The sequence below is a fragment of the Stomoxys calcitrans genome, chromosome 2, assembly GCF_963082655.1.
Source record: "Stomoxys calcitrans chromosome 2, idStoCalc2.1, whole genome shotgun sequence".
In the NCBI taxonomy this organism is placed as follows: Eukaryota; Metazoa; Arthropoda; class Insecta; order Diptera; family Muscidae; genus Stomoxys; species Stomoxys calcitrans.
In genome coordinates this window covers 45,148,031-45,168,884 of record NC_081553.1, presented here as the reverse complement: position 1 = coordinate 45,168,884, position 20,854 = coordinate 45,148,031, and the positions used below count along the sequence as shown (strand labels likewise).

Here is a 20,854-nt window from a genome sequence, read left to right as displayed (position 1 = left end):
ATAGGTTTATTTGACAGATTTCCTTTATAGAACTGTCGAATAAAACTGTTTCAAATCTACATAAAGTTTGGTGAATAAAACTGAAAGTTTTTTACTTAAGTCTTTTGATTATCCCTTTAAAAATGTAAGTTAGGGTTTTAATGAAAGGAAATCTCTCAATATATAACATTCAATTCTATTTCATACCGTTATCCATAGGATTGGGTATGGTTTGCAACAATTTCAATATGCACAATCGCCTAAGACTCTAAGATAGGCTCAAAAACTTATTGATATATGAGGTCATTGGACTTTTGATTGAGCCAAATCTGATAAGTTTAGAATAGGATGAAAAGAGGGTGGGGATATAAATCCGCCCCATTCCACTATGGATATATACCTTAGCCAGTAATCGGCTTGTTGTTCTCTCTAAATCGAATAATGTTAAAATAAAAATTGCACTTTATACTGCATCTGGGCTTTTTATACCCATCACCAAAGGATGGGGGTATGTTCATTTTGTCATTCCATTCCATTTGCAATCACGCCACAGTCTTTAAAAATAGAGATATTAAGCTGAAACTTTCCACAGATTCATTTTTGTCCATAAGCAGGTTCAGTTCGAAGATGGGTTATATCGGACTAAATCTTGATATAGCCCCCATATAGACCGATCCGCCGATTTAGGGTCTTAGACCCATAAAAGCCACATTTATTATCCGATTTTGCTGAAATTTGGAAGGTGAGTTACGTAAAACTCTTCGACATCCTTTGTTAATTTGACCCATATCGGTCCAGATTTGGATACAACTTCCATATAGACCGATCCGCCTATTTAGGGACTTAGGCCCATAAAAGCCACATTTATTTTCCGATTTTGCTGAAATTTAGGGCAGTGTATTGAGTTGGACCCTTCGACATCTTTCTGCAATTTGGCCCAGATCGGTTCAGATTAGGATATAGCTGTTTTATAGACCGATCCGACTGTTTAGGGTCTAAAACCCATAAAAGCCACATTCATTATCCGATTTTGCTGAAATGGACAGTGTGTTGTGTTGGACCCTTCGACATCTTTCTGCAATTTGGCCCAGATCGGTCCAGATTTGGATATAGCTGCCATGTAGACCGATCTCTCGATTTAAGGTCTTGGGCCCATAAAAGGCGCATTTATTGTCCGATTTTGCCCAAATTTGGGACAACGATATTCATCTTCAATTTGGCTCAAATCGGTCTATAAGCTAAATCGGCATAAAAGCCACATTTTTTATCCGATTTTGCTGAAATTTGGGACAGTGAGTTGTGTTAGGCCCTTCGACATCTTTCTGCAATTTGGCCCAGATCGGTTCATACTCCGATATAACTGCCATATAGACCGATCTCTCGATTTAAGGTTTTGGACCCATAAAAGTCACATTTATTGTCCGATTTCGCCGAAATTTGGGAGAGTGAGTTGTGTTATGCTCTTCGACATTTTTCTGCAACTTGGTCCAAATCGGTCCAGATTTGAATATAGCTGCCATATAGATCGATCTCTCGATTCAAAGTCTTTGCCCCATAAAAGGCGCATTTATAATCCGATTTCACTGAAATTTGACACAGTTACTTATGTTAGGCTTTTCGACACCTGCGTTGTATGTGGTTCAGATCGGTTTATTTCTATACCCTCCACCATAGGTATACTAATTTCGTCATTCTGTTTGTAACTCCTCGAAATATTCGTCTAAGACCTTATAAAGAATATATTTGTTATCGTCATGACATTTTAAGTCGAACTAGCCATGTCCGTCCGTCTGTCCATCTGTCTGTCTGTCGAAAGCACGCTAACTTTCGAAAGAGTAAAGCTAGCCGCTTGAAATGTTGCACAAATACTTCTTATAAGTGTAGGTCAGTTGGGATAGTAAATGGGCTATATCGGTCCACGTTTTGATATAGCTGTCATATAAACAGATCTGAGGTCTTGACTTCTTGAGCCGCTAGAGGGCACAATTCTTATCCGATTTGGCCGAAATTTTGCATGAGGTGTTTTATTATGACTTCCAACAACTGTGCTCAGTATGGTTGAAGTCAGCCCATAACCTGATATAGCTGCCATATAAACCGATCTGGGGTCTTGACTTCTTGAGCCGCTAGAGGGCACAATTCTTATCCGATTTGGCTGAAATTTTGCACGAGATGTTTTATTACGACTTCCAATAACGGTGCCAAATATGTTTCAAATCGGTCCATAACCTTATATAGCTGCCATATAATCCGATTGGGGATCTTGATTTCTTGAGCCTCAAGAGGGCGTAATTATTATCCGATTTGGTTGAAATTTTTTACAACAGCTTCTTCCATGACCTCCAACATACGGTCTGAATAGGTTTTTAGCCAGATACAGCTCCCATTTTACTTCTTGATCCCCTAAAATGCAAAATTCTTCTTCGATGTGGATGAAATTTTACACATAGACTTCTGCTGTAGTCTACAACATTCAATTCAATTAGCACAATTCTTTTCTTTTATCCTTTGTTTGTCTAAAAAGAGATACCGGGAAAGAACTGCGATCCATGGTGGAGGGTATAGAGGATTCGGCCCAGCCGAACTTAGCACGCACAGAATTGAACAATGACTTGTACTTATTAGTATTTAGTCCAAATCGGAACATATTTCGATATAGCTGCTACGGGGCATAAGGTATGCAATTTTCACCGGATTTTGCCGAAAGGTGGTTTACATATATACCCGAGGTGGTGGGTATGCAAAGTTCATCCCAGCCGAACTTAACGTCTTTTTACTTGTTTTATTTCTAATGTCCATATTAAATGTTGTCCAAATTTGTCTTTTTTCCACACTTAAATTACTCAAATAACTTAATTACTTTGAAATAATATTAAATCCCATTTGTTTAATTTAGATTAAGGTTAAATAGGCATGTAATTTAATTACTAACCCCTTATACAATAAAAATGTATAACTGTCAAAATATTTGCTCCCATCATTGTCGACATAAGGCACATGTTTAAGTTGTTTTATAGCGATATACTGTTGATTCAACCCACAATATTCCTACAAATGAACTGGGTAATCCGCAACTCTCAACAAATTTACTACAATGATGGGTCAGTTTAATGGTAAATCGAAAACGTTCAAGTTGATGGTGTCATTGTTGTATAATGTACAAAGTAAATAAAAAAATCTCACCGTCACAAAGTGTTTTTTTTTTTTTAAGTAAGACATTATACAGAGAAAACCAAATATAATAAATTAAACGCTGTGAAGGGTATGAGCCGCGAATTGTAATAAGCGGTAACAGTGGGGCTTTTGGTGTTTTATAAAACACCAGCTTGCTCCACTGCGCGTTCTATTGTATTAGAATATGGGAAGCCAACTTTTGCTTTTTATACCCACGATCAAAGAATAGGAGGTTTATTCATTTCTTTGTACCGCTTGCAACACATTGAAATATCGATTTCCTATCCTTCAAAGTGAATATGTCTTTGATCATAGTAAAACTCAAAAAGCTATGTCCGTTAGTCCTTTGAAAAGTTTGTACCTGTTCCTTAACGGAGTGCACATTGGCAAATTTGCATTGTATTTGAAAATATAAGACATATCCGTGGTGGAGAGCATCCAAAATTCGAATCCGCCCTGTACAAAGTTCACCCATTTCGTACCGTTTTGGTACTTTTTTTAGTACCTAAATGTACACATTTCCAAAATCTCCCTATTAAGGTTGCCATAGTGTACCTAAGTTCCAAATTTCTCTAGTTCTAGTTCAATTCAAAGAAAGTACCAAATAGTACCAATAGCGGTTCTAAATTTACTATTTCTCCCACTTCCGGTACGATTTTCCCAATTTTTTTTTTCATCATAACATAATTCTAGCCCTTTCCGTTCGCGATGGGCAAATATGTATCATTTCGTACTTTTTGGTACTTAAAAGTACGAATATCACCAAATCCAACCTTGTCCCGTGCGTATGACCCAATACCAATTTTCAGATTCATGATTCTAGGTTTAGCCATTTGTTCTGGGCTATGATTGATCAGTCAGTCAATCAGTCAGCCAATCAGTCAGTCAGTCAATCAGTCAGTCAATCAGTCAGTCAATCAGTCAGTCAATCAGTCAGTCAATCAGTCAGTCAATCAGTCAGTCAATCAGTCAGTCAATCAATCAGTCAGTCAAACAGTCAGTCAATCAGTCAGTCAATCAGTCAGCCAATCAGTCAGTCAGTCAATCAATCAATCAATCAGTCAGTCAAACAGTCAGTCAAACAGTCAGTCAATCAGTCAGTCAATCAGTCAGTCAGTCAATCAGTCAGTCAATCAGTCAGTCAATCAGTCAGTCAATCAGTCAGTCAAGCAGTCAGTCAATCAGTCAGTCAATCAGTCAGTCAATCAGTCAGTCAATCAGTCAGTCAATCAGTCAGTCAATCAGTCAGTCAATCAGTCAGTCAATCAGTCAGTCAATCAGTCAGCCAATCAGTCAGTCAGTCAATCAATCAATCAATCAGTCAGTCAAACAGTCAGTCAATCAGTCAGTCAATCAGTCAGTCAATCAGTCAGTCAATCAGTCAGTCAATCAGTCAGTCAATCAGTCAGTTAATCAGTCAGTCAATCAGTCAGTCAATCAGTCAGTCAGTCAATCAGTCAGTTAATCAGTCAGTCAGTTAGCCACGCAACTTTTTTACATATATTGAAGATGAAACAAACGATTTTTATACCCACCATCATAGGTTGGGAGTATACTAATCTAGTCAATCCGTTTGTTACAGTAACACTTCGAAATATTCATCTGGGACCCTATAAAGCACATTTAAATTCTTGATCGTTTTGACATTCTAAGTCCATCTAGCTGTCCTTGCGTCCGTCCGCCTTTAAAAATCAGAATAGGGGTCCAACACGTAGAGCTAGCCGCTTTAAGTTTCTTATTGATGTAGGTCGTTGAGGATTGCAAATGGGTCATTTGGATTCGGATTTAGTTATATCTTCTTTGCTGGAGCTTCGTTATCCATTCTGACAACATGACTTAGGCAACGCAACCATTGTATTTGGATGTGTTTAACTATGCTATCATCATTATACATCTCCTGGTTCCTACGACGCCTATATTCTCCATTAAAGCAGACTGAACAATATATTGGGTTGCCCAAAAAGAAATTGCGGATTTTTCATATACATAGTCGGCGTTGACAAATTTTTTCACAGCTTGTGACTCTGTAATTGCATTCTTTCTTCTGTCAGTTATCAGCTGTTACTTTTAGCTTGCTTTAGAAAAAAAGTGTAAAAAAAGTATATTTGATTAAAGTTCATTCTAAGTCTTATAAAAAATGCATTTACTCTCTTTTAAAAAATCCGCAATTACTTTTTGGGCAACCAAATATTTTACGAAGAATTTTTCTCTCAAACACTCTGAGTACCGCCTCAACTGCTTTTACAATCACCCATGCTTCGGGCCATACAACAGCACGGATAGTTTCAGTGCCCATCTTTTTATCGTTCTGTAGATGAACTCTTAGCACATTTTATCTCAGGCAATGAGAACCGTTGCTTGGTTTGAACATCCAAAAGTCGCTTGAGCCCCTAGAAGCTTCAAATATTACCCGCTTGGCCTGAAATTTTGTACATAGTGTTCCGTTACGACTTCCAACGATTATGCTAAATATGTAACAGGGGAAAACTTCTCACATATCCGATCCAAATTTAAGCTCAATGAAAAGGGGCCTCCTCTTTATAGCCTAGTCCTAACGGCGTGACGCAGTGTGACACCTATTTGGGGAGAAGTTTTTACGTGGCATAGTACCTCACAAATGACGCCAGCTTTAGGAGGGGATAACTACCCCTGAAAATTGTTTTTATACCCTACACCACCACTGTGGTACAGGGTATTATAAGTTTGTGCATTTGTTTGCAACGCTAAAAAGGAGAAGAGCTAGACCCATTGATAAGTATACCGATCGACTCAAAATCACTCTCTGATTCAATTTAACTATTTCCGTCTGTGATGTATTCTTGTAATCAATTTACAGGTCATATTTGTTCTGTTACTGATCTTAATATATCTGCTAGATTTCATCAAAATCGGTTCAGATTTAGATATAGCTCCCCTATATATGTATCGCCCGATTTGCACTTTGATGGCTGTAGTAACTAAAATTTTCCGCCGATCTGCACAAAATTTTTCACGGATTGTTTTGTTACTGGTCCTAATATATCTGCAAGATTTCATCAATATCGGTTTAGATTTGGATATAGCTCCCCTATATATGTATCGCCCGATTTGCACTTAAATGGCTGTAGTAACTACAATTTTCAACCGATCTACACAAAATTGGGCACGGATAGTTTTGTTACCGAACTTAACAAATCTGCAAGATTTTATCAAAATCGATTCATATTTAGATATAGCTCCCATATATATGTATAGCCCGATTTGCACTTAAATGGCTGTAGTAACTACAATTTTCAACCGATCTGCACAAAATTTGGCAGGGATAGTTTTGCTAGTGACCTGAACATATCTGCAAGACTTCATCAATATCGGTTCAGATTTGGATATAGCTCCCATATATATGTATAGCCCGATTTACACTAAAATGACTGTAGTAACTACAATTTTCAACCGATCTGCACAAAATTTGGAGCGGATTGCTTTATTGCTGATCTTAACATATCTACAAAATTACATCAAAATAGGTTCAGATTTAGATATAGCTCCTATATATAAGTATGGCCAGATTTCCACTTTAATGGCTGTAGTAACTACAATTTTTAGCCGATCTGCACAAAATTTGGCATGGACTGTTTGTTGCCGATCTTAACATATCTGCAATATTTCATCGATATCGGTTCAGATTTGGATATAGCTTCCATATATATTTATCGCCGTATTTGCACTTATGTGGCCGTAGTAACAACAATTTTCAAATGATCTGTTCGAAAATGTCGGTTCCGATTTATATATACTCATATACAAATATCTACTGGTCGAATATATAATTTTAGGATATTATATGTCTTCTTTATTATACCCACCACCGAAGGATGGGGGTATATTCATTTTGTCATTCCGTTTGCAACACATCGAAATAACCCTTTCCGACCCTATGAAGTACATATATTCTTGATCAGCGTAAAAATCTAAGACGATCTAGCCATGTCCGTCTGTCTGTTGAAATCACGCTACAGTCTTCAAAAATAGAGATATTGATCTGAAATTTTGCACCGAGTCTTTTTTTTGTCCATAAGCAGTTCGAAGATGGGCTATATCGGACTATATCTTGATATAACCCCCATATAGACCGACCCGCCGATTTAGGGTCTTAGGCACATAAAAGCCACATTTATTATCCGATATTGCTAAAATTTGGGACAGTGAGTTGTGTTAGACCCTTCGACATTCTTCGTCAATTTGGCCCAGAGCGGTACAGATTTGGATGTAGCTGCCATATAGACCGATCCGGCGATTTAGGGTCTTAGGCCCATAAAAGCCACATTTATTATCCGATTTTACTGAAATTTAAGACAGTGAGTTGTGTTAGGCCAGTCGATATCCTTCGTCAATTTGGTTCAGATCGGTCCAAATTGGGATATAGCTGCCATATAGACCGATCCTCCGATTTAGGCCAATAAAATGCCCATTTATTATCCGATTTTGCTGAAATTTAAGACAGTGAGTTATGTTAGGCTCCTTGATATCCTTCGTCAATTTGGCCCAGATCAGTACAGATTTGGATATAGCTGTCATATAGACCGATCTCTCGATTTAAAGTTTTTTACCCATAAAATGCGCTTTTATTATCCGATGTCGCCGAAATTTGGGATAGGAAGTTATGGTTGGCCCTTCGACATCCTTCGTCAATTTGGCCTAGATCGGTCCGGATTTGGATATAGCTGCCATATAGACCGATCCGGCGTTTAGGGTCTTAGGCCCATAAAAGCCACATTTATTATCCGATTTTACTGAAATTTGGGACAGTTTGTTGTGTTAGGCCCCTCGATATCCTTCGTCCATTTGGTCCAGATCGGTCCAGATTTGGATATAGCTGCAATATAGACCGATCTCTCGATTTAAAGTTTTGGGCCCAGAAAAGGCGCATTTATTATCCGACGTCGCCGAAATTTTGGATAGTGAGTTATGATTGGCCCTTCGACATCCTTCGTCAATTTGGCCTAGATCGGTCCAGATTTGGATATAGCTGCCATATAGACCGATCCTCCGATCTAGGGTCTTAGGCCCATAAAAGGTGCATTTATTGTCCGAATTCGCCGAAATTTGGGAAATTGAGTTAGGTTAATCCCCTTGACATAGTTCTGCATTATGGCACAGATCGGTCAAGATTTGGATATAGCTGCTATATAGACCGATCTCTCGGTTATAGGTTTTGGGGCCAGAAAAAGCGCATTTATTGTCCGATGTCGCCGCAATTTGGGACAGTGAGTTGTGCTGGGCCCTTCGACATCCTTCTTCAATTTCACTCAGATCGATCAAAATTTGGATATAGCTGCCATATAGACCGATATCTCGATTTAAGTCTTGATCCCAAAAAAGACGCATTTATAATCCGATTTAACTGAAATTTGACACATTGACTTATGTTAGGCTTTTCGACATCCATGTTGTATATGGTTCAGATCGGTTTATTTTTAGATATAGCTACTAAAAAGACCAATATTTTGCCGAATATATTGGGTTGCCCCAAAAGTAATTGCGGATTTTTTAAAGAATGTAAATGCATTTTTAATAAAACTTAGAATGAACTTTAATCAAATATACTTTTTCTACACTTTTTTTCTAAAACAAGCTAAAAGTAACAGCTGATAACAGACAGAAGAAAGAATGCAATTACAGAGTCACAAGCTGTGAAAAAATTTGTCAACGCCGACTATATGAAAAATCCGCAATTACTTTTTGGGCAACCCAATATAATTTTAGGGTATACTGATTTTTCTTATGTTCTTGCCAGGATTTAGGCTATCAGCGTCAAAGGCGGAGATGCTAACCTCTGCGCTATGATGGCCCCCATTAGGCCCACTTTTATCCGATTTCGCTAAATTTTGGATTATTGAACTGCATTAGACTCTCGGCGACCCTCTTGCTGGGTTCGGCCTAGATCGGATCATAGTACCGGTTCATAAATGGTGAATTTTCACCGGATTTTGTCGAAATGTGTATACATGAGCTAGTGGGTATCCAAAGATCGGCCCGGCTGAACTTTTTGACTTTTTACTTGTTTAACATATTTTTAATCTGCTTTTAGTATATTGTTTTAATTTTTTTTTGTTTTGATGACGAAGCTGACAACCTACATTTCAAACCATCAAACACTCACCATGCATCCACTCCTCTGGGTATACACATTCAATTTGTTACAAACATGCTCCAATCATTGTGAAAAAAAGTTATTTGTAATTGGCATTTAAGCAAACATAACGCAACAAAAACTGTTAAATCACCAATGATTAAGTTTTTTTTTTTTCGTTTATGTCTTCTTTATTTTTTTTTTTTTTTTTTTGGTAGGGAACTTTTCTTTGATGACATTGCCCGCCACCTTACAGCGATGAGCATTGAATTGAATTGAGCTGTTGCGGTCGCAACAATCATAACGGTGACTTCCGCTTTCACTATCACTTCACTGTAGTATGGGACCACGTCTGGTTGGTCATACCATTATCCATCTGCTGTCGTCTGTCCATGACAATGGACTGAAGGTATTTTTTTTGTTTTTTTGGTTACTATTCCCATTCATACACAGGCCACCAGCTAATATTGAGTTTGCAAAAGCTGCACTTGTTTTAATTTCATTGCTGCTCGTCGTCATTGAATATTATTCAAGTTTTAACAACAAACCAAAGGCGAAAAAAAAAGACAATTCGTGTGGCGAAAAACCACAAAGAGATCCACCAAAACTCCCTTTTTTTAAATGGTGGTCAATTAGCCCACAGTGTAAGACGGTAAGGAGGGGAAGCATTTAAATTTCTTTTCATGTTGCGTCGACTGGGCTGGACCGGTCACAAAATGTCATACTACTACTTGCAATGTAATGCTCATCGTAGTCAAGTTAATGGTCTCAATTGAAGGTATTATGTATTGTTTTCTTTTTTTTTTGGTGTTTTTGAGGTAATTGTGATTTGTCATGTTTGTGTAAAGATTTAGACCACAATTAGGGGGATTATATAAGTCTTTCTTTCAAATAATATCAAACATTTAAGGAATTAATTAGACCGAATGATTAGTGTGGGAAAAAAACAGATTTTTTTTCTGTTAATGCCGCCTAATGTGCCAAAGGCTTAGGTATTAAAATCGCTGCGAGAACATCACTAACTTATTCGTGAGTATACATGGACACTGCGAAATTTAGTTTGTAACTAGCTGGGCAGGGCCCGCTCCGCTGCGCCTTCTTTCACTTTCTTATTTTATCTGAGTCCTATACTGGCGCGGTCAGGATATGAGTCCTGTTTGGGGGTGCTGGTATGGCCTTTTAGATATTTCGCCACAAATACCTTTCATTTGAGCCCACTGTCATTATTGGTTTATATTTCCCCTAGCTGACCCAGGCCCGCTCCGCTGCACCTTCTTCTTTTACTTTATATGGAACAAAAGTTTCCTTGGAATATTTATTTTCGACAATTAAAGATCGTATAGTGAAATACCATGCTAGCTTGACTAACAGTTTAGCCATATAAGTGCCTTTGTCTGAATCCTATATGATCTTTATTGATCTACCGATATTCTCATGTTTTCGGGGGAGAGGTGGTCCCCCAGGCACTTGGGCCTGGAAAATATCAGCATGGTGGTCTTCTCTAAAATATCATTTATTTAAACCCCATATTGCCATTGGCTTAAGAGGAGTTTACAGGATGAGGCGTCCCCCAAACACATGGCCCCAAAAAAGGTTATCAAATTAGTTCTCTAATCTCAAATACCTTTCATTTGAGCCACATATTGGCATGGTCGAAAAATGTTTACCCTTTGGGGAAGGGGTGATGCCCTAAATACATGGTCCTACATTTGGATATCAAATTCGTATTCTACTCCCTAATACCTTTATTTGAGCCCCATATTGCGATGGTCACTAAAATATTGCTGTTTGTGGGGTATTTTGGGAAAGGGGTAGACGCCCAGAGAATTGGTTCCGAAAATGGGTATCAATCCTTGCTCTACCCCCCCAATACCTATCATTTAAGCTCCACATTGACATGGTCGGTAAATATGTCCGATTTAGGGGTGTTTTGGGGATTGGAGTGGTCCCCCAAACACTAAGCCCGGAAAATATATCAGCAACATGCTCTATTCTCATATATTGGGTTGCCCAAAAAGTAATTGCGGATTTTTCATATAGTCGGCGTTGATAAATTTTTTCACAGCTTGTGACTCTTTAATTGCATTCTTTCTTCTGTCAGTTATCAGCTGTAACTTTTAGCTTGCTTTAGAAAAAAAGTGTAAAAAAAGTATATTTGATTAAAGTTCATTCTAAGTTTTATTAAAAATGCATTTACTTTCTTTTAAAAAATCCGCAATTACTTTTTGGGAAAACCAATATATCATTTATTTGAACCCCATATTGCCATTGCCCTCAAAATTGCGTGTCAAATTCGTTTTCTAATCACATTTAAACTCCTTATTGCAAAAGTCTGCATATATGTCCGGTTTGGGGTATTGACCCTAAAAACTATGAATATTTAGTTCCACTCTCTTTAAGACCGAAATTGTCTTGGTGAGCAAATACGTCCTATTTGGGGGTTGTTAGATAGTTGGCCTCAAATGTTGATATCAGATACGTGGTCTACACCCACATTCCTTTAATTTGAGCCCCATATTTCCATACTCGGCAAACATGACTAGCTTGAGGGGTGTTTTGGGGGATGAGCGGCCACTCAGTGAGTTGGCCTTGAAAAAATATATAGGATTCGTCTTCTACTCTAAAAACTCTCTTATTTGAGCCTCATATTGCAAAAGTCAGCAAATACTTACTATTTGGGTGGTGTTGGGGGGGTGGGGTGGCCCATAGACACTTTTCCCGAATATTGATATCAAATTCGTGCTTTACTCCCAAAGACCTTTCATTTAAGCCCCATATTGATATGGTCGTAAATTTGTCCCTTTTGGGGGATGTTTTTGGGGAGAGGCGGCCCCCCAAACACTTGGTCCCATATTTGGATATCAGATTCTAATTCTAAACTCAAATACCTTTTATCTAAGCCCAATATTCCCATGGCCAGTAAATAAGTCTTGTTTGGGGAAGGGGGTAGACCCCCAGAAACGTGGTCCCACATTTGGATATCAGATTCGTATTCTACTCGCAAATACCTTTCATTTGAGTCCTATATTGCCATGATCGGTAAATATGTCCGATTTAGGGGTGTTTTGGGGGTTGGGTGGTGTTGTGGGGGTGGGGTGGCCCCATAAACACTTTTCTCGAATATTGAGATCAGATTTGTGCTTTACTCCAAAAGACCTTTCATTTGAGCCCCATGTGGCTATGGTCGTAAATTTGTCCCCTTTGGGGGAGGTTTTTGGGGAGAGGCGGTCCCCCAAATACTTGGTCTCATATTTGGATATCAGATTTTAATTCTACACTCAAATACCTTTTATTTGAGTCCCATATTCCCGTAGTCAGTAAATAAGTCCAGTTTGGGGGGTGTTTTGGGAAAGGGGTGGACCCTCAGCAACGTGGTCCCACATTTGGATGTCAGATTCGTATTCTACTCGCAAATACCTATCATTTGAGTCCCATATTGCCATGGTCGGTAAATATGTCCGATTTGGGGATGTTTTAGGGTGGTCCCAATATCACTTGGTCCGACAATTGGATATCAGATACGTTTTCTTATCCTAAATACCTTTCATTTGAATCCCATATTGTAGTGATTGTTATAAATATATGTTTGGTGGGTTTTAGGGTGGGGCAGCCCCCCCTGGGTACCCCATCCAAAATTTGGATACCAAAATTTTAATTTTAGGGTACTATATGAGAGCACACAAAATTTCGCTTTAATCGCACCACCCATCTCCGAGATCTGGCGTTTCTGAAAATTAGGGTAAGGGGGAGGGTCCGCCCCCCTTCAGATATCAAAAAAATTTAGTACCCTATTTTCAGCACGGGGACTTTATGCACGATTTGTGAAAATTTCAAGAAAATCGGTTCAGCCGTTTCTGAGTCTATAAGGAACACACAAACATACAAACAAACACAAATTGATTTTTATACAATATATAAGATATTACGGGTTTTTGAGGTGGCGCGGCCCCCCTTAGATTACGCACCTTAAATAAGGATACCAAACTTCTATTTATACCCTACACCACTACTGTGGTACAGGGTATTATAACTTAGTGAATTATTGGATTGCCCAAAAAGTAGTTGCGGATTTTTTAAAAGAAAGTAAATGCATTTTTAATGAAACTTAGAATGAACTTTAATCAAATATACTTTTTTACACTTTTTTTCTAAAGCAAGCTAAAAGTAACAGCTGATAACTGACAGAAGAAAGAATGCAATTACAGAGTCACAAGCTGTGAAAAAATTTGTCAACGCCGACTATATGAAAAATCCGCAATTACTTTTTGGGCAACCAATAGTTTGTAACACCCAAAAGGAAGAGAGATAGACCCATTGATAAGTATACCGATCGACTCAGAATCACTTTCTGATTCGATTTATCTATGTCCGTCTGTCTGTCTGTCCGTCTGTCTGTCTGCCTGTCCGTCCGTCCGTCTGTCCGTCTGTCTGTCCGTCTGTCTGTCTGTCCGTCCGTCTGTCTGTCCGTCCGTCTGTCTGTCCGTCCGTCAGTCTGTCCATGTTAATTTGTGTACAAACTACAGGTCGCAATTTTCATTTGATCGTCTTCAATTTTAATATGGGCGTGTTTTTCGGCCTAGAAATTTCGGTCTATTGAAATTGGAAAAAAATCGGTTCGTCCGATTTGCAGTAATGCTGCAATAAAATGGTCATTTGTTAACCGATTTTCTCGAAATTTAGCAGAAAGATTTTTTTTATGACTCTCGACATTACAGGTGAATTTCATAGAAATCGGTTCAGATATATGTTCGTCTGATTTGCAATAATAATGCAATAAAATGGTCATTGGTTATCCGATTCTCTCGAAATTTGGCAGAAAGGAGTTTCTAATGACACTCGACACCAGTGGCAAATTTCAAGGAAATCGACACTGGTGTCGAGTGTCATTAGAAACTCCTTTCTGCCAAATTTCGAGAGAATCGGATAACCAATGACCATTTTATTGCATTATTATTGCAAATCAGACGAACATATATCTGAACCGATTTCTATGAAATTCACCTGTAATGTCGAGAGTCATAAAAAAAATCTTTCTGCTAAATTTCGAGAAAATAGGTTAACAAATGACCATTTTATTGCAGCAGATTTACATATATCTCATATATATATATCGCCCGATGTTCACTCCTAGAACCACTGCAAGCGCATTTATTGACCAATCCTTCCTAAATTTTGTACAACGTTTTCCTCGACGACTTCCACTGCAATTAATTAGTCATTTGTTAATCGATTCTCTTGGTTTAGGAAGGGTTATGGGGTGAGGCTACCCTCCAAACACTTGGCCTTACAATTTGGATATCAAATTTGTTTTCTACTATCAAATATTTACCTACTATTTACTGTCATAGTAGGTAAACATGATCGGCTTGAAAGGTGTTTAGGGGGCTTACCCTGAAATAATATCAGCATGGTGCTAGAGCACGATTTTTTTGGAGCCCTATAATGTGAAGCATTTTGAAAGTAGATATATTAAGTTGAAACTTTGCACATATATTTTTTTTGTCCATAGGCAGGATATGTTCGAAGATGGGCTATATCGGACTATATCTTGATATATCCCCCATATAGACCGATCCGCCGATTTAGGGTCTTACGCCCAGAAAAGCCACATTTATTATCCGATTTTGCTGAAATTTGGAACAGTGAGTTGTGTTAGACCAATCGACATCCTTCTTTAATTTGGCTCAGATCGGTCCAGGTTTGGATATAGCTGCCATATAGACCGATCTCTCGATTTAAGGCCCATAAAAGGCGCGTTTATTGTCCGTTGTGTTAGGCCCTTCGACATTTTTCCTCAATTTGGCCCAGATCAGTTGAAATTTGTATATAGATGTCATATAGACCTATCTCTCGATTTAAGGTTTTTGGCCCATAAAAGGCGCATTTATAGTCCGATTTCGCCAAAATTTGGGACAGTGAGTTGTGTTAGGATCTTCGACATCCCTCTCCAAAACGGTTCAGATTTGAAAATAGCTGCCATATAGACCGATCTCTTGATTCAAGGGTTTTGGCCCATAAAAGGCGCATTTATTGTCAGATCTGTAATTTGGTCCAGCTCGGTTCAGATTTGGATATAGCTGTCATATAGACCGATCTCTCTATTCAAGGTTCTGGGCCCATAAAAGGCGCATTTATTGTCCGATTTCGCCGAAATTTGGAACAGTGAGTTGTATTAGGCCCTTCGACTTTCTTAGTCAATTCGGTCCAGATTTGGATATAGCTAACATATAGACCGATCACTCTATTTAAGGTTTTGGGGCCATAAAAGGTGCATTTATTGTCCGTTTTCGCCAAAGTTTGGGACAGTGAGTTGTGTTAGGCCCTTCGACATCCCTCTTCAATTTGGCCCAAAACGGTTCAGATTTGAAAATAGCTGCCATATAAACCGATCACTCGATTCAAGGTTTTTGGCCCATAAAAGGCGCATTTATTGTCCGATTTCAGCGAAATTTGGGACAGTGAGTTATATGATGCTTTTCGACATCGTTCTGCAATTCGGCGCTGATTTGGATATAGCTGACATATAATCCGATCTCTCGATTTAAGATTTTGACCCCATAAAACGCGCATTTATTGTCCGATGCCACTGAAATTTGGGACAGTGAGTTGTGCTAGGCCCTTCGACATTCTTATTCAATTTGGCTCAAAGCGGTCCTGATTTGGATTTAGCTAACATATAGACCGATCTCTCTATTTAAGGTTTTGGGGCCATAAAAGGAGTATTTATTGTCCGATGTCGCCGAAATTTGAGACAGTGAGCTGTGTCAGGGCCTCCGATATCCTTCTTCAATTTGGCTCAGATTGGTTCAGATTTGGATATAGCTGCCATATGAACCGATCTCTCGACTTTAGGTCTTGGGCCAGTAAAGGACGCATTTATTGTCCGATTTCGCGCGAAATTTGGGACAGTGAGTTGTGTTAGTTAGGTAGTTTGGATATAACTACCAAAAAGACGTATATTTTGTTGTACAAAAATGAACAATGATTGCACTTATTAGACCACTCAATAGTTCACTCAATGTCTGTGCCGAATTTGGTCCAAATCGGATCATATTTCGATATAGCTGCTATGGGGGCATAAATTATGCATTTTTCACCGGATTATGATGATGACATATGTACCCGAAGTTCGGTCCGGCCGAACTTAACTCCTTTTTATTTGTTTTTGTATTGCTTATCTACATTAAATATCAAATTTTACATAAAAGATCCATAGGTCCTCCTGTGGCTATCCCAATTTGAAGGTAAAAACTGTACTACCAAAGGCCTTTTATTGGTGTCCTATTCTATCCTGATCGGCCTTCATGTATTACTTTTTTATTTCTTTTTTTAGAATGGGGGGGGGGGGGGGGGAAATGCACTCTGACACATTATTTCATTTGAGTACAATATATTCTCGGTCGTCTTACATGACAGTTTGGTGTTTTTTTTTTTTTTTTTTAAATGGGAGGAGATGGTCGGGCCCCCCGTCGCTAAGAGACAATTTAATTGAGTCCTTTATAGTCGCTATCTACATGTCCTGCTGATCGGCAGGATGGAAGGACGCGACCTAGATACTTGAATCCTTTTGTCAACATCAGATTCGACGGGTCTACTGATCTAGACCCTTCATTTAATTCACATATTATCCCGCTCGAAGTACACTCCCTATTGAAGGATATTTAGTGGGTGGGCCGGTCCCAGATTCTGTCCCAAATATGTATAACAGATTCGTAGTCAACTCCCAAAGACCTTTCATTTGATACCCAATTTGTGACGTTGGACATTCATGCCCGTTTTATGGGTTTTTGGGGTTGGGGAGGCCCAGTAGACATCTTGGACCAAATTCTTATAATATATGTTTTGGAAGTTAAGTACTCAAATGATACTCATATTGTCCCAATCAATAAATGTGTTGAGGGGTTTCGGGGGTGGGGGGCGCCTCAGCTATCATTTGATATCCATATGGGTAGGCCTCTCAGACACCAGGGAATAAATATTTATGTTAGATTTGAACTCTACTTTTAAATCCCTATCATTTGATACCCATACTACCCAAAGCGGTAAAAATGTCCTGTGAGGTGGCGTTTTTGGGGGTGGGAGCCCTCCCCGACACTTATGGTGACTTTTAAATGCCAAGTTCGTAGCCTACTCTTAAATACCTTTCATTTAATACCCATATTGTCCCAATCGGTAAACATGTGCGTTTGCGTGGATTTTGGAATGGGGCGTCCCCCAGCTTATTTGACCTCAAAATTTCCCGACATCCGCACCAAATATGTTTCAGATCGAACTATATTTAGATATAGCTGTCATATAGACCGATCTGCCGTTTAAGGGTCTGGGACCCATTAAAGTGAGTTTCAGATATTATCCAAAGTTCTTGTTTAAATTCGTAATTAATTTCTGTTACTTTATTTTTCTTTAGATATTTTTCACTCATACGAAGAACTGTGCACTCCATAATTTAGACCCATAACTGAAGCAATTTTTAACAAAAAAAGGTATAACAATAGTATTGAAAATTTCTAGACGACTATGTCTGCCAACTCAATTAGATCTTTAAAAAAATATAAATTAAACAATAATAAAATTATATATATAAATTAAATAAAATATCATTAAATGATGAAAATGAAATCATACCATACAGAAAATAAAAACGTTAAACAGTGGCAGGTATTCCTAACCATCTATGAAAAAAATAAATGAACCAAGCCAAAATTAATCCCATCCCATGCATTTATCAGCGGCCTTGATTGAAAGGATTGTCAGGAGATTTGTTCCATTCTTTCATTAGTATCTGTTTCCATTGGGACAAACGCATAGATGGATTTTCAGCTTTAATGCGAGGTAGATTGGCAGCTTCGAAGGCCTTATAAGCAGCTCTCATGCGTTTTTCAGGATGCTTGTCCTCCTCATCATCCTTGACACTAAGAAAATTAGAATCAATAAGAAGTTGTATGCATGTAACATATTTATTTATAGGCCGACCCACCTTAGCACGGCCAAAGCCTGTTCAACCGTGGCAGCCACCTCTACATCAGCCATGGTTCTGTTAAGATTCTCCTCAATGTAATCTGTTTGCACCACAACACGATTTTGATTTTGTTTAGCAGCACTCATTGCTTCCAAAGCTCTTTGTTTCTTCTCCATCTCCTCCAAAACTTGTTGACGATTGATTTTGGCTAAAGGTTGTTTACCCTGCGTCTTAATGGAATCCATTTCCCTATCCAGTAAAGCCTTTGCCTCAGCCTTTCTCTTGGCAGCCTCGGCCCGTTTACGCTCTTCTTCTTCACGTTTTTGCTGCTTGCGTGCCAATCCCTTATCGTCATCCTGCCACAAACGGTCTTCGGCTTCTTTGGCCATTTTGGATTGCGTTGCCTGCTTAACCGCTGCCTTTCTTTCCCGAGCCTCGACGGCTTTACTATTCATACCCATTTTCTTAGGCATATTGCTGAAAATTTCAGGAAAATACGATCTTTAAGTGCCGTAGAAATTTGTGGAATACTGCAAATTTATTTTTGTTGACACAAGGAAACAAAAACAAATATCGTCCTCTTCTTCTTACGGATGTCAAATGTCAGAGTTGCCAACACTAGTTTAAAAGTATTTACGGATTTTATAGCATTGGGTGGTGTTGCCACAAGCTCACTTTTTTTGTACTACAGTTGAACCTCAATTATCCGCCTCGCTCGGGTTGCCTATTATATTTCGGGATTGGAAAATCCATGTGCTGCAGTCTATCGTAAAGCTTGACATTTTTGAAGTTATACGTACTCAGAACATTTTGACATTCGAGAGCTATTTCGACATCTGAAGATGCGGATGATGCGATCAGAATGCATGTTTTGGAGATACCTCAATAAGAGAGGCGAAAATGCTTCAACAATTGGATCAAGCGCATGCAAAAATGTATAGATCTTAATGGGGAATATTTTGAAAACACAATAAAGCGATTTTCGATGGTTAATATTTGTTTTTGTGTTCGCTAATCCCGAAATATAAAATGTAACCCTCGTAGCCACAATCTCATGTGGAGGTGGCGATCCTCGTGTAGCTCCTGTAGGTGAGCAAGCTCTTTCCTAAGGACCGATCGCCGCAGGAACAGTGTGGCTATCGGTTATTTAAAGGCGCCCATAACTCGCCTTGTCATATCGAGCATCATAGGCACTCAGTATTTGTTCAAGAGCCGGTGCCGCCCGGTCTCTCACAGAGACTCTTCGCTTGATATTGCTGATTGTCCGCGGCTGCCATTGCAGCTACTCTGATGAAGCATTCGACTATCCGCAACCTGTAGACGTGTCCCATAGCTCGCAGCTAAACTTCTCGTGACAGCAATGAACACCACACAAATTGGAGCTCAATGTTCCAGCCTGTGTGGTGATCACAGCTTTGCCGTGCCGGGAATATTAAAAGTAGATATGCAGTGTTGTTTCGTTTTGCGTATGTATTCTTAATTTTTTTTTTTTGGTTGTGTGCAATGTTTTTGTTTTCAATACATTCCAATAGAACACTATATGCCTTTGTTGCATAAGCTAAAGATGGATTTCTTTTTTTTTAGTTTCCTTCGTCTGATTCTTCGGATTCCCTATTAGTCTCGTATTCTTCGCCTTGGGTAGCCATACGTATTATGCCATCAGATGTAATAGCACTGGATGTGAATTAACCATCGACCTCCATCTTCTTTGAGAGGTCATTAATTAAACATCCAGGTTTTATTGGAATATTTAATTAAATAACAGCATCAAAATTCTCCTTTTCGTTATCGTGGGACAGTGGGTTGTTCCAAACATTATGTTAAACTTGTGGTGTTACATTGCCCCAAGATTACGTTGGTTAAAGTTTCGCATTGCCCCTTGGACAATAGGCCGAATTAAGCATGTAGAAGAAATTTTACTCTTAGCGTTTTTAAAGCACGGGTAAAAGAAGTAAACCACGGTTAATGGAGATACAAAACCAAAAGCACCGAAAGCCGGTTAACAGGGGTAACCAACCGGTTAATAGAGGCTCGGGTAGTCGAGGTTCGACTGTAAAACAATTTTAGAAAATTGTTCATATTTATAACGAAGTCAGTGCATTTATTCTCAATTCGCAGAGTCTGCCCGAATCGAGTAGAGTCCGAATCGAAACCTGAACATTTTTGCCATTTTCTATTACCGGAACGTTATAAAAGTTGAATTCGCAAAATTCTTGCAATGAACGAAAATGCATCTAAAAATTATTTTTTAATCATCTTCACTCAAATTGGAAAACTTTCCGTACACGCTTTTATGGGATGTCATATTTCGCCGCAGTGAAGATGTTTGTACCACAAATACAAATGTTTTCACAAATTGTGTGCACTATTTTTTATTTGGATTTTCAAAGTGAATTATGCACTACCCAACTTAAAGCTGCGTACCGGGCTTATCATATAAACTAAAGGGTGATTTTTTTGAGGTTAGGATTTTCATGCATTAGTATTTGACAGATCACGTGGGATTTCAGACATGGTGTCAAAGAGAAAGATGCTCAGTATGCTTTGACATTTCATCATGAATAGACTTACTAACGAGCAACGCTTGCAAATCATTGAATTTTATTACCAAAATCAGTGTTCGGTTCGAAATG

At 38.7% G+C, this 20,854-nt stretch overlaps 1 protein-coding gene across 1 annotated transcript; it reads right to left on the bottom strand.

The window, feature by feature from the left end:
• Positions 1 to 17,621: 17,621 nt before the first annotated feature.
• LOC106088165 (coiled-coil domain-containing protein 124) lies at positions 17,622 to 18,816 on the bottom strand. The gene is made up of 3 exons (XM_013253549.2): positions 18,240 to 18,816; positions 17,888 to 18,174; positions 17,622 to 17,801 (listed from the first exon to the last, which is right to left on the bottom strand). Exons 1-2 carry the CDS (start codon positions 18,692 to 18,694, stop codon positions 17,988 to 17,990), a joined length of 642 nt encoding a protein of 213 aa, XP_013109003.1. The 5' UTR covers positions 18,695 to 18,816; the 3' UTR covers positions 17,622 to 17,801; positions 17,888 to 17,987.
• Between the last annotated feature and the right edge of the window lie 2,038 nt (positions 18,817 to 20,854).